This window comes from Dermacentor andersoni, chromosome 3 (genome assembly GCF_023375885.2).
Source record: "Dermacentor andersoni chromosome 3, qqDerAnde1_hic_scaffold, whole genome shotgun sequence".
In the NCBI taxonomy this organism is placed as follows: Eukaryota; Metazoa; Arthropoda; class Arachnida; order Ixodida; family Ixodidae; genus Dermacentor; species Dermacentor andersoni.
Genome location: NC_092816.1, coordinates 155,475,530 through 155,490,027, shown reverse-complemented (window position 1 = coordinate 155,490,027; position 14,498 = coordinate 155,475,530). Strand labels below are relative to the sequence as shown.

General features: G+C 45.6%; 1 protein-coding gene across 1 annotated transcript in view; it reads right to left on the bottom strand.

The window, feature by feature from the left end:
* Nucleotides 1-14,498, bottom strand: part of psidin (phagocyte signaling impaired) — an 84,943-nt gene that overhangs the window by 36,296 nt on the left and 34,149 nt on the right. The window contains exons 11-15 of the mRNA XM_050172882.2: nt 9,766-9,901; nt 4,608-4,697; nt 4,102-4,212; nt 2,308-2,377; nt 34-133 (exon numbers count right to left, since the gene is read on the bottom strand). Coding sequence (XP_050028839.1) covers nt 34-133; nt 2,308-2,377; nt 4,102-4,212; nt 4,608-4,697; nt 9,766-9,901 — 507 coding nt within the window. The remainder of the gene's footprint in view (nt 1-33; nt 134-2,307; nt 2,378-4,101; nt 4,213-4,607; nt 4,698-9,765; nt 9,902-14,498) is intronic.

Sequence of the window (14,498 nt, the reverse complement as noted above, 5' to 3'; positions counted from 1 at the left end):
AAGCAGGAATGATCAACAGGTGTCACCACTCACATCCTTGTAGTTGCCAGTGAAGAGCTTCAGTGAAAGGTTCATGTTGGCATTGGCTGCCTGGAAGTGGCCTGCCTTCAGGTACACAGGTGTGACCAAGTAGCTGGGCAGATAGAGATAAGGACAGCAATACATCAAAGGGGCCCTGCACCACTTTTTGAGCATGGTATATGAACCTACGTAGTTCCTAGACTGCTCTCATTCACAACTTAGCTGACTAGTATTTATAAGAGTACATATTCCAGTATTCCATCCAAGTCAGCATCTATTGGTCGAAACTTTCCCTTCAACCTCTTGCTGCATGAATTTTTCTGCCTGAAGAAAGACAGTTGAATCACATTTAAATCTACTACTTGCACGTGAGCACAGAAAAACGGAATTTGTTTGACAACATTAACCGTGATCAGTTTGACACCACTTAACACTTACCAGCCCTCCATTTTCCAGAGTGCTGATAAGTGTTAAATGAAAGAACGATGCATTTCGGGACAGCTTTTGAGGACACATTTCTTGAAACTCGTGCTAAGCCCTGGATTTCTACTAAATGGATATTACTTTATTGCTGCTTCTTTTTAATATTGAAGCTGGGACGTGTGCTTTAACACGTCTAATGTTCATTAGTGAAACTATGTTAATCAGCTAACATCACTAAAATTTGCCTTGCCTCCAGCTAACGTGACTGAACTGCAATAATTACCCCAGGAAATCTTTTAATAAGTCTGTTTCCAATATTATAGACAACCAAGTATAATTTCTTGCGACAGTAAAACCTTATTAATTTGAATTTACTGGGACTGAAAAAATAATGTTCTAATTAGACTAATGTCAAATTATCGAGACTATCAAGAGAACAACAAACAAATGCTTACGATATCAACACGCTTTTATTCAGTGAATGAATGAGCAAATCCTGTTTCTATTTTGCACAAGAGCAGTCAACTTGTCAGAGCAATTCTAATCATCTCGTGACTGATTAACGCTCACAGCAGCGAAGGCATCGCGACTTCTTTTGCAATGCAGTCCCAGCGCAAGACTCGTGTTTTCAACAGACATGTTCTTCATAACCGTGCGCATAGTCTGATGGTTTCTTTTTGCTTTTTCTCTGTAGTGAGCTGGTCAGCAACAGATCGTCCGCTCATTGCCAGTTGGTTTGATGCCAGCATGCAGATCGCGGTACAATTGCTCTTCCTCTTCGATGGCGTCTGCCATGTTTGCAACATTGTGTGCACATTGCACTGAGCCAAAACAAAACAACTACTCGCTGCAACTGCTGCGGACAAAACCGCAGTCACTATCAATGCGTTTTTGAGAATTGTTACTATGCAGCTCTGAAGGCATGCGGCCAATGTGCAACAAGTTCAAATTAAAATTGTTTGCTGGGACTGCTGCAGTTGAAACGGCGGTTGCTATCTACATGATCGTGGACCGTGGCCATGCAGTTATGGAGGCATGCAGCCAATGCGTGCCCCGAGTCAAAAACGAAACTACTGTTTGCTGCAACCACTGCAGACAAAACCTCGGTCACTAACAACGTAGTCATGGATGGTGGAGACATGGTTCTCAAGCCACACAGACAAAACGATGCCACATACAGCAGTAAATGCAAGAATAAAGGCTATAAGGGCACAAATAGGCATGAAGCATTTTGGAGCTCGTGTCGTTCCCATTTGGTTTTCGCTGATGATTGGGGCAATGTGGACGTCATGATTACAGGATGCTTTGTTTTGTCTGGTTGCTAGCGCCACTCTTGCTCTTTTCTTTCGCGTCGCATGTTTGCATCTTATCATGCTTGCCACACATCGAGGGTTATCTGAATTAACCAGTGTGTGGCCAAATACATTCAAACAAACGAAAGTTTGATGCCATTAAAATGATGCACACAGCTGTCGGGACCACAGGAAGAATCTGAATTATCCAATTTAACAAGGTTTCACTGTACCTCCACACTCTTAAACATATGTACACCCTTTGGGTTGGAAATTTTCCACACAATAATATTCGACATTTGTCTTGCTTGCGTTTCCTTTCTTGAAAACGCTGCGCTCGCTACTTTCCTGTCGAGAATGCTCTGTCATGCTGATGACGCGCATGCCGTTTGTAACTTGGAAGTACCGGGCTTGCAGCATTAAAGAAAGGAAATGCGGACAAGATACGACCCTACGGGTGTAATTTTGCTTAAGAGTGCATCTGCCAACTGACCCCAATGAGTACATTCAGTACATACATGAGTTCAATCAGGTTACGTTTCAAGTAGGGTCCCACGGGTCGCACACTCACCCCAGCGTGTCATGCTGAACGTGCTTGATGTCGAGTAGCTCGGCAAAATGGTGGCATGGGCCTGCAGACCCTGCAACAAGAGACACACGAGAGAACACAAGCTGAGAGTGGCGCAGAGCACAAAGTGTAAGTCAAACGCAGTGCTGCACACAGCTGCAGGTAACGAAGCGGATGCACAGTTAACTTAATTTTATTAAACTGACATTAGTGAAATCCAATGTGCCTTCTGTCCTGACCTTCTGTTGAAGGTTACCAAGCACACTAGGCGCATATTGTTAAAATCTAATCTTCAGATGGTTCGAATCATTCGTCATTTCATCAGGCAGTGACAGTCAGTTCCAAGTTGCCAATGCCAGTTACTCACTCAAACACACATTGAATTTTTGTTTTTTATGTGCAAAAATTAGCACTACCACCTAGCCTCTGTTTCCCCTGTCATCAATTCTAGCACATTTAAGATTCGTGTTACTGATTTATTTTAATCAGGAAATGCTGCCAGCTGTCTCTTGGTAACCCTGCAGAAGAGAGCACATGAATAGATAGGCTATATAACTCTGGTAAAAGAAAAACACAACGAACAGCTACGACAACAGAAACAAACATCGGTAACAGCTACAGTTGCCGACTGATAATTCTGAGATGCTTGTTTGGACAGCTCAGTGAAACCGCCACTGGCCTCGTAGACTGAATGTATCAGGACGACCAAAATTTCGGACGCCTTACAGAGCATCATGCGATAATTCAGACTCCGACTGCACGGTCATGAGCTAATTTGACCACCGAGTTGAGCAGAAATAGCGATATTTTTATACTGATAAGTCGTCAGCATGATCATTGGTCATGTCACTGGCACCTTCTCAATACAGAAGCTAGTGAAGCCTAGTCAATCTAGTAGTTGCCAACTACACTCAAACTGCAGAAAAAGTCAAGCTAAGGGTGCATATGTGATTAGCAAGATTTGTCATCAGTTTTGTTTCGCTCTTATCATCTGCCTTTCATGGTTGACTGATCACACTAATAACGCAGGTGAAGTGCCGCTCTGACTACTGACAAAGTGTGAAAAGGAATACAGTCAGGCTCATAGATTCTGATGCTTCTTGTACTAGTCACGTAAAGTTGAAGGTACAGTGAAACCTCGTTAAACCGTGTTTGGCCGGAGCTCGGAAAAAGTATGTACTAAACGGTAGTACTGCTTAACCAAAATAGCGTGGGATCACCCACTCACCTGTCAAAAATGGAACTCGGAGCATGATGAAAAGGTAAAAAGGCATGCAGTATTTATTCACCTTGTGCGACAAAAGTGTTATTTTCGTTTGATGCTGCAGCAGCCTAGCAGCATACCATCACGATGTATCACCGTGATTGTGCAACAGTAAGTGGAACCACTTGCGTTAACCAATAAATACACAATGAGCTGGTACGGTTTATGTGGACACAAAATTCATCATGTTCAATGGCAGCTGAGTCGGGGATTTGACTTTACTACTTTTAAAATGAAACTACTGTTTAGGCGGGTACGGTTTAACGAGGTTTTACTGTATTGACAAAAGCAACAATCTGAGAATACGGCACACCTTTCTCTCCACTTATGGAGTAAAGTCACTTATTTTCTGGCGCATTAAGTATTTTGGACTCCTGATGATTCAGGCTGTTTGGCGGTCCCCGTCGAGTCTGCATTATTTGTCAGCAACTGTACACACAAGTATGTTAAATAAAGGTATTAATGGCAAACTAGCTGTTTCCTGAGGAGAGCGTCAAATAAAGCAATGTTTGAAGCAGTTGGGGCTCCCATACCAATGCGGCCGTAGATTTTGAGCAAGAGTAGCTTGATCTGAAAGCAGGAAGGACTGTTGAGCAGGGCTTTCTCCAATGCGACCAGAAGACGCAGCAGCAGACTGCAGTCACCTGCATCAGGCAGTATATAACCACATTACTACACTACAACACTGTCAAACTGCCATGCAAAGCAGAAATTTAAGAGGAGACTTTATAGAAATGCAGCAGTCAAAAAAAAAAAAAAAAAAAAAAAAAAACTACCCAGAAGCAGACAAAGGTGAACTGCCAGAAAAGGGCAAGGATGCTTTCCTAATGTGAACCTTTTATTGCCCATCTGAGTGAGAGCTCCAAGTCCCTCATGCAAAACATTCCATTGGCAGGTGCACAGTGGACACTCGACTAGCACACATGTGTATAGGTACACTTCACATGTAGGTTGGCTCCTTTAACACATCACACTTTACGAAAAGGTAACTTTACAAGTTTCCATATACAATAATAATCAGCCCATATACAGCTCAGACCTGATTCTTGCCAGTACTCCAGCAGGAGGCAGCCAGCTAGGACGGCATAGTTATCCGCCGGCTGGAAGTCTGTCGCCAGCAGCTCCGCTCCTGAAAAGAGAGAATTTCATTAACTTAATGGCTTTAGGAGGCAACCAACAACTTGCTGCTTTTGGCACAGTACACTAGAAAATTTGAGCATAAACAATAAGCACAAAGCACAGGACAGTGTAACAGAGAAGAAACAAATGAAAGCTAGTCCATGTTAAAGGGATACGGACACAAAAGTTGGTGGGTGGTTTTTTGCATCAGAACAAAAGTTGAACTGTTGAACATGATGAATACAACAAGCTGCTTAGAAAAAAAGAACGAGCAACACCTTTATTTTGCGATTTTCTGTTGCGCCTTGCCTCCAAGCGGCCGCCGCGAGAAGCTGAAATTTGACGTCATGACACCCCTGCGCGCGCGGCCAAGGTTAACTACAGCCGGCGCAGTCTTTCCGGAGTGTCGGTCCCTTGCAGGGTTTGTTTATCGCCGTCGGCTATGTTCGCACGTAGTCCGTCTGAAACATTATCCCCGTCAGCGCTCCATGCAGGTGGTGCGTCTTACACGCGTGTTCGCACGGTCGTCGATCGGTATTGACGCATTCGTCGGGGCGGAAGAAAATGCCCAGACATTACTGCGCCCACGGCTATTATAACAGCATTATCGGTGGTGACACGCCGTCGCGCACGTTCCCCAGAGACGAGAAGATGCGTAAACTTTGCATACATGCCTGTCAGCCACCACACCCAGCATGGAGACTCCTAAATAATGGCTTCATTTGCGCAGACCACTTCATTGACGATGATTATGCCACCAGCCTGGCTGTGCTCAAAAACCTTGGCATGCCGCTCAAAAGGCTCCTACTGAGGCAATACAATTCAAAGAGCGGGTGCTTAGTGATGCATCCGTAACTCTCAGCTGTCTTCGCCACTTTTGTTGTTCTGGCAACAGACCCTCTCTCTTTTGTATGCATGTAGCCGCAGCAGTGACCGCAGGAGCGTTTGTTGAAAGAAGGGAAATTACCCTTTCATTGGCTGTGCAAGAACAGATATTCTCGGGTTGTGACAGATATTGTTTACCCTGCGGAGGCATGTTTTTGTCACAAAACAAAATAGTCATGTGTACACTTTCGCTGCGTCTAATATTGAACGACAGCATACGAGCACTCTTAATTGATCAAATATACAAAACACAGCCAGTGAATGAACGCCAGACAACAGCATGCATGTGTAATAACCTAAAAGTCGCAGCACATTTACCTACACACATTTTCACACGTTGCTTTTCAACCTCAAGCAAAAAATTACGGATTTTCATAGGTCTCTGCATGATCATGCGTCGGGTTTCATGACTTGGTCGTTCGCGCAGCATTTCCCCAGTAAATGTCACAGCCAAAGACTTTCCTTTCTCTACGGCCACAGAATCGATGTAGCTAAGTGATCTGGTCGACGGGTCCTTAGCGCAGCCGCCCATCTCAACGAGTTCAACCAGTAAATGGCTTCTAATGGCGTGAATGTGATAGTAGTCGTAAACACAGGGCTATGAAACGGCTGGAAAATTCTACAAATGCCGTGCCTCGTCGCGTAAAAACGAAGTGTGCAGCGGTCGAAAGCCGACAGCGTAGGTAAGCACAAAGCGACGAGCTACGCTACCTACGATTCAGCCGTAATAGCTGCCTTTCTGCCTCAACGCGGGTCACGAAACTAGGCATTTTGCATCCTACGTAACATAACTTTACGAACTGCTGCCGCTGCACTTCAAGTTTACTAGAAAAACAAATTACCATGTTGCTGGCCCGGATTGCCTGACCGGCATGTTCAAGGCCGCCTGCTCTTCGCCGCTTGACGCGGAAGGCTCGTAACCGTAAGCGGTTATATTTCTTGCTAAGTTGGAACAGTCCTCATCTACGGACGTGTACTCATCGCTGGTAGAGGCACCAGAACCCGAATCCATGCTCGCGATAGCGGCGGCGGCGCGCCTCGAATGACCGCGGCCGGCCGGCTGGCTATACGAGGGTGTCGTGACGTCACGCCTTCCAACTCGCTTGGGCCGGGCGGCGTTGCGCGCGCTCACAAAAACGCCAAAAATAAAGCCATCCGCTGAAAAATGAGCGAAGTGACTACTTCTTTTCGGTGTACTCGCGCACTGAGGACCCATTTCCTGTATTATCGTAAAATGTTCAGATTTTGTGTCCGTATCCCTTTAAGGAAACTGTCCAGCTCAATCTCATGCTTTTAGCAAATGTGTAAAATAAGCCTTCAAATTAATTTTTAATACTGCAATATACAAACTGCTTGTCTGTCTCATTTGTAACAGCACTGAGATTATGCCTTTCAAATATGCAAAGCAGCTTTACAGAATATTTTTGAATTATTGGTTATTTCAAGTCAACTACAGTCAACGACCAATTTTTCTGATGTCTTATATACGGATGCCTTCATGGTACCGCCAAGTACCCCTAGCACCCATAGAACCAACGCATATGGACGTCTCAAATTTTGGGCACTGAAACCATTCACAGTCCGATTTCAGACCGCATGTCTGAAATGAAATTAATTGAAGCCACCACTGCTGGCATTTTGTCTCGCAGCCTCAAACCATCACGCTGGCACGATGATCCGCAGGTAGCCGCAGTAGTCATATTGTGCTGTTATTAGGCCTAGTAGCTTTAATGTTTGCTATCAAGCTTCTAGCCGTTCGGTGTGTTTTTAATTTAAAGAATTCACTGACTCTGCCTTCCTCATCCTTGCCGATGGTGTCAAAGTACAAAAAGCACTGCAAGGGTCACTGCATAATGCCAGTGCCCGAAAGTCAGCTTCGCTGATGCGGTCAAGCATATGCGATGTATTGAGGTGTTCCATAATTATACAAGCACACTCTTGTAGGCTCCTGTCCCGGTACAACAACCGAGGCGCCAGTAATTGTAATGGCTAAAGCTATTTCAGACGTGGCTGTGGCGTTTAGAGCCCTTTAGGGCAGTTAAAGGCATGCATTCGCTTTTTTCTGACTGCCCTATTTTTTCAATGTCTTCACAGTTCCCACAGAGTTCGAAAATGCGGATGTTCACTGTATGCAAAATGTAAAAGTGCATGACATACACCTGTAAAAGCATTCCTCGGCAGTTAGAATATGCGTGATCTAGATGCATGTGGAAGGCTTTTCTGCAGAACCCCCATCAGTAATATGTGGCATGGGAGGTGCTTGCAACTTGCTTTCTTCAGCATGAACAAAATTTTATTGTGATAGCAATTATACGGACACACCAGGCATATTTCTGCTGTCGCTGTGAGGTTCCAGGCAAAATTTAAGGGCGATAAAATCGTCGCTGTGCACCGTATGCCGTATTTGCGAGTCAAAGCGTGCGAGGGTACCCAAGGGAGGGAAGTGGGGAGGAAGCGCACCGTCTTTCGTCAAGCGTATGGCTCCGGAGAAAGGAGAGGGAGGGGATTGCATTCTATTCCGGCGCCTGATGCGTAGCCGCGAGTGGGTGTCCAGGTGGCGCTACCTTGAAAGACATCTGCTATGGAGACAAAGTCCGCTGTGTGCTGTGTTTTCGCAGCTTAGTTTGTGTTAGTGCAAGACACAGCGCGATGGTCAATTCACGCGCTGCTGCTGCTGCACTTCCTCACTCCAGCATTTTCATAGCAAGTTTCCGTGGTTACTGGGTGAGATGTGTTCATGTTTTCTTGTGCTCCCGTGACACCATGTTTGTTGATTTAGTTAGTATGCCTATGTTTACAAGTTTATACAGCCAATAAAACTACTATCCTTACTTTGTATAGCTGTCCACTAACTTGCTAACGCAATCGATGCTTCGCCTTTCGGGCGAAACTGCAACTTTCCTTATTTCCAAAGCACCTAAGGTATTGCCTTGTGTATGGTGATGCAAATGACTGACGGCACGTGCACACAAAAATTAATGACAATGCTGATGTTTACCTCGCATGGTTGACTCACTTCATGCTTTGACTCAGTCCGTTCAGGCTAGTTGATGACTGCCTTGCACTTAGTTTAGACTACTTTTTTGATTCAACTTTATATACAGTAGAACCTCGGTGAAATAATCCCATTTCGTGCAATTTATCAGCAATAATGTTCGCGACAACAACGAAAGAAATGACCCAATACGGTTACGCTTCTTCTTTGCCAGCTGATGCATTCCCGGAAAACACAATCTTCTGGCACTGACGTAGAGCACATCGCCAAACTGCAATATGTTTCCAGGCCACTAGATCCTATGTAAACAAGAAAAGGTACGAGGCACGCGCAATCGAGAACAGTAGCCACTCACCGCAGCAGCTTCCCTACAATACTCGCCCGCTTGTGTCACGTGAAAACGCTGCCGTGCACTCAGTTTCTAATTTTGGCACCAGCAAATCTCCACGTGGGCAATTGCACGCTGCATACATAGCTTCACCCATCTGCGTCGCAGGGTGCATGGCGTAGTGCCGTTGGAAGCGTACTGCATGCTTTTAAAAGGCAATAACCCAGACACACCACCATTCCCTGCTACAGGTGGCGGGCAGTGAGCATCATATTTTTTTCTCTGGCAGCATGATATTCTGGCGAGGCCCACCAGCTTGATTGCATTTCAAAAACCCTATGCAATAGAAAAATGACAATGCACATCTCGGGCCGCTCGGAACTCCCCGCTCGGCCTGCATTGGCGTCTCGAGCCATAATGATTTCTACAACGCTTTGCATTGCGTATATATCAACTAGAGTTAGGCCTGCCAACATTCCTGTTGCTTCAGAGTGTATGCTTTCCCAGTTAGTATGTTTCTTCACGAGTTTTTTTTTTTTTTCTTTCTAAAACGTATCCACAAGGTTCTACTGTACAAATTGTCGCTATAGCAAATGCTTTTACAAAAATCATAGGATTCACTATAATGAGGCCGAACTAAATTCTCAGCTGCAACTACTAGTACATCGTCATAGGTGCCCTTTTGTTTTTCCTGATACATCTCTTCACCGAAATTCTTCAAAAATCAGATAACTACATCTTCATGTTTCTGAAAAGTTGCTAACATACAAACACAAAGAGTCCTGTCTTTGTGTGCCTGTTCCAGTTTGGCCCTTTCATTGTTTTTGCGCACAAACTTTAGTAAGATGACAACAAACAGTCTGCACTCACCAAACTGTAGACCGTGCTGGTAGCTGGCAAAAAGCTCCCTCACCACATGTAATCGGTCCTCTAGAGAAAGATGGCTGCCATCGTTTGAATAGTGCCGCAGCTGGCAAATGGTCAGATGCCTCTGCATAGCACTAACCTGCATAGTAAAACACGTAGAATAGGCTGATCGCAAATGGAGTGGGAACAAACAAACGGTCTTATTTAATGCTCTGCAATAAGTGTCTCACAAGTGATGATTACATAGTTACAAGAATAACAAATGCGATGGACGTCAGAGAAATACAATGTATATATTATGGTCCACCGACCATAATACCACAAGGCAATGCACACAAAGTATGATTTAAATTACTTCCAGTGAAGGCTAATTCTCCCAAGTTGTGGGGATGCGCGACTCTCACGCGTCCCCAGATATGTTGTTTTCCCGCATAGCTCCCATCTCCTGTAATCCGGCTTTGCTGCGTGGCTTTACTGCAACGGTCGGTATGCTTGCAGGGTAGTACGAGAGATGGCGAGAGTTGCTCTGCTAACACCACCGAACTGCGGGGCTACTTGGGCACAAAAAAAGAGAATGCTCTTCCTCTTTGGCTCTGGGTCGGCAAGCGGTGCGGATGTTCCGCGCGTATGCCAATCCATACTTTTGCGAGACTGTGTCACGAGGTCTACACTGGAATGGACGAACACAATCGGTCGAACGCGCCACCATTCGCATGACCGTACGCGTAAATGACGAGGCATTAGTATCCAGCATGAGGCGAAGATATTCGATCCCTATCCAGTCGCAGTGAGTTGGACTTCCGCAATTAGTCACGTGCCCATTGGCATGTTTTGTGGATAGCAACTCAGCTAGCAGGCATTAGTCTATGAAAGGTGCAATAAATGCTCTTGCGATTGTTTGCACTACTGTGTTGTCGCTCCTTTGTCCCAAGAGCATGGATGGGAACCCCACAAAGTTTATTTGTTTTTGTTTTTTATAATCAATATGCTACTTCTATAGGGATGTGTGAATATCAATTTTCTGGTTCCAAATGAAGCCAAAGCGAACAGCAATTTGTGTCGAACAATTTTGAAGTGAACAGTTCGAATATTTGTGAGATTCACATAAAACCTTGACATATTGTCACGTGGTATCACATGGTAGTGACTGTGAAGAAAGCAGCCAAACTGAGAAAGACGAAACTAGCGTTTTATTGGGCGAACTTGTGCCCTCAAAAACAGGCTACACTCAAAGAACAGCGACAGCGGCGAACACAGTTGGCGATCGTCGAAAATCTGGTCAACGGGTCAAGTGCGTCGGCTTTTATACATCAATCGTCGAATGTTCCAGACTAATCGCCGGGACCCGTGCGCCTTCCACAAAATTCTACATCATTCGTGTCGCGCACACATGCGATCAGATTATACAAGGTTCGGCCACAGACAGCGGATAGAAGCATCGATAACATTCCGGAAACTTCCCACACATGAAAGCACGTCCTGCGCTTTGCGATAACATTTGTTAGGCGGTGAAACGTGCCGCCCGATTAAGACAAGTACACGTGTCAATACCCCCCTCTTAAGAAAGCATTGACCCGATGCTGCAAACAAACGAAAGTAATAAAAAAAAAAGCACTCGCAGCAATGAAAACAACAAAATAAGGAAGTTCATCAGCGTCCGTAAAAGGGTTTAAGATGCATCACGTGCGTTCAGATCGTGCCCGACGCCGCTGTGAATTCGAAATGCCGTCTGGCACGGCCTCATAGTTCAGTGCGCCAATACGTCGGATGACCTTGTAGGGTCCGAAATAGCGTCGCACTAGTTTCTCACTCAGTCCTCGTCAGCGTATCAGGGTCCATACCCAAACACGGTCGCCGGGCTGGTACTCGACGAAGCGTCGTCGGAGGTTGTAGTGTTCGCTGTCGGTCCTCTGCTGGTTCTTGATCCGCAGGCGGGTGAGCTGTCGGGCTTCTTCGGCGCGCTGGAGATAGGTAACGATGTCAAGATTCTCCTCGTCAGTGACGTGCAGCAGCATGGCGTCGAGCGTCGTTGTCAGGTTGCTGCCGTAAACCAGCTTGAACGGCGTGATCTGTGTTATTTCTTGCACCGCCGTGTTGTAAGCGAATGTTACGTACGGCAGGACGGCATCCCAGGTCTTGTGTTCGACGTCGACGCACATTGTTAGCATGTCGGTGAGGGTCTTATTCAGGCGCTCCGTGAGACCATTCGTCTGCGGGCGGCAGGCAGTTGTCTTCCTGTGGCTTGTCTGGCTGTATTGCAGAATGGCTTGGGTGAGCTCTGCTGTAAAAGCCGTTCCTCTGTCGGTGATGAGGACTTCTGGAGCACCATGTCGCAGGAGGATGTTCTCGACGAAAAGTTTCGCCACTTCCGCTGCGCTACCTTTCGGTAGAGCTTTAGTTTCAGCGAAGCGGGTGGGATAGTCCGTCGCCACAACGATCCACTTATTTCCAAAAGTTGATATCGAAAATCGTCCCAGCAAGTCCATCCCGATCTGCTGAAAAAGTTGGTAAGGAGGCTTGATCGGCTGTAGTAATCCCGCTGGCCTTGTCGGTGGTGTCTTGCGTTGCTGACAGTCTCGACATGTCTTGACGTAACGGGCGACATCGGCCAGTAATACCTTTCTTGTATCCTCGATAGCGTCCGGGAGAAACCCGAGGTGTCCAGCGGTCGGATCATTATGTAGGGCGTGCAATACTTCTGGACGCAGTCCTGACGCGACAACAAGGTAGCTGGTGCACACTGGTGAGAAGTTCTTCTTTATGAGTAGGTTGTCTTGAAGCGAGAACGAAGACAATCCTCGCTTAAATGCCCTAGGGACAACGTCGGTGTGCCCTTCCAAATATTCGATGAGCTTTTTCAACTCCGGGTCTGCTCGCTGCTGTTCAGCGAAGTCTTCGTGCTTAAAATGCCAAGGAAGGTGTCGTCATCTTCGTCATCTTGTGGCAGCGAGTCAATGGGGGCGCGTGATACGCAATCGGCATGAGAGTGTTTTCGTCCGGACTTATAGGTTACAGTGATATCATATTCTCGCAGTCTTAGGCTCCACCGCGCCAGCCGTCCTGAAGGATCCTGTAAATTCGCTAGCCAACACAAGGCATGATGGCCGCTGACGACTTTGAATGGCCTGCCATATAGGTAAGAGCGAAATTTCGCTGTAGCCCAAACGATGGCGAGGCATTCCTTTTCGGTTGTAGAATAATCGCCTTCCACTTTTGACAGCAATCGGCTAGTGTAAGCTATCACGTGTTCATGTCCATCTTTTCTCTGGACTAGGACGGCACCGAGGCCTAGGCTACTGGCGTCAGTGTGGATTTCAGTATCGGCGTGCTCGTCGAAGTGCGCAAGTACGTGGCGGCGACTGCATGCGGCGTTTGAGTTCTTGAAATGCGTCGGCCTGCGACGTTTCCCACTTGAACTCGACGTCACATTTAGTTAGCTGTGTCAGCGGCTCAGCAATGCATGAAAAGTCCTTGACAAATCGCCTGTAGTAGGCACACATGGCAAGAAATCTACGCACTGCCTTCTTGTGGATGGGCTGCGGGAACTTTGCAATGGCAGCTGTCTTCTGCGGGTCGGGGCGAACTCCAGACTTGCTGATGATGTCTTCATCGGGCGACACATGTCAATATCCATATGCTGACAAACATAAAAAAAGCTGGTTTTTTACTTTCAAAAAGAGAAACAGGTTCATTCTGTTTATTTTCGAAGTGCCGTTATATGCAGATGTTTTCTTGCAAGAATGCAAGTTCTACATTGCACACAATTCTGGCTGCACAGAAAATTTGTTTACATGTTCTCGTTAACGCCAGTGCTTCAGTCCACTTAAAATTTTGTGCTGGTTGAGGCCGCAGGAGCGCTTCGCGTTCACTCGTTATCGTGATGCTGTGAAACTGGACTTTGACTGCGCGGTACCAACAGTGGATGCTGTCTTGTGCAAATTTAACTTGATGGTTTCCATCCACACAAAAGCTTAATGCATATTTCTTGTTTTCTTTTTTTCCTTTCAAGGATTTCGCATTTCACTACTTTTTGGCTCAGACACCCAGCAGCCAGACTTCATCGTCATAACCAATAATGTGGCAAGGGGACATTGTAGTAAGCAGGTTATTTCACCATGGAAAACATACAAAAGTTGCCGGTGAAGCAGCTTCTCATTGCTTTAACCTCATATTGTTAAAACCAGTATCATTATAAGTGGGTTCGACTGTATTAAATCAAATATTTGAAAATACTGAATACTCACACAAGCCTGTAGTTTTATCAACGAATGAAAGTTGGGTGTGTGTTGAATTTTCGTGTACGTTATTACCTTCCTCTGAACCCACAGAAATGGGTGCATGCAAGATTCAAGGCAGTGTTAAGACTTGAGTAAGCAGACTATTTATTTTCATAGTATATATCATTACTCAGCCAATCAGTCGGTAGACAAGTACCTGAAAAAGGAACTCCAGGAGCATGCACATCAAGACAACAAAATCTCTTCAGCTAAAAAACACCGTAGGTTTGTTCCGAATCTATTACCGATGTCATACAAGCATTTCGAAGGCTTTCTTTATACTAGCACGGCATTAGGCAAAGTGATGTAAGATATAAGACAGCAGAAACTATCTGCTTTATAAAAATAACTTACAGTAAAAGTTTGTTAATGCACTACTCGTTAATTCGAAATTTCGGATAATTCAAAGTAGTCGCCGCGGTCCGTCCAACAATGTATTGAAAGCAATATGTAACACAT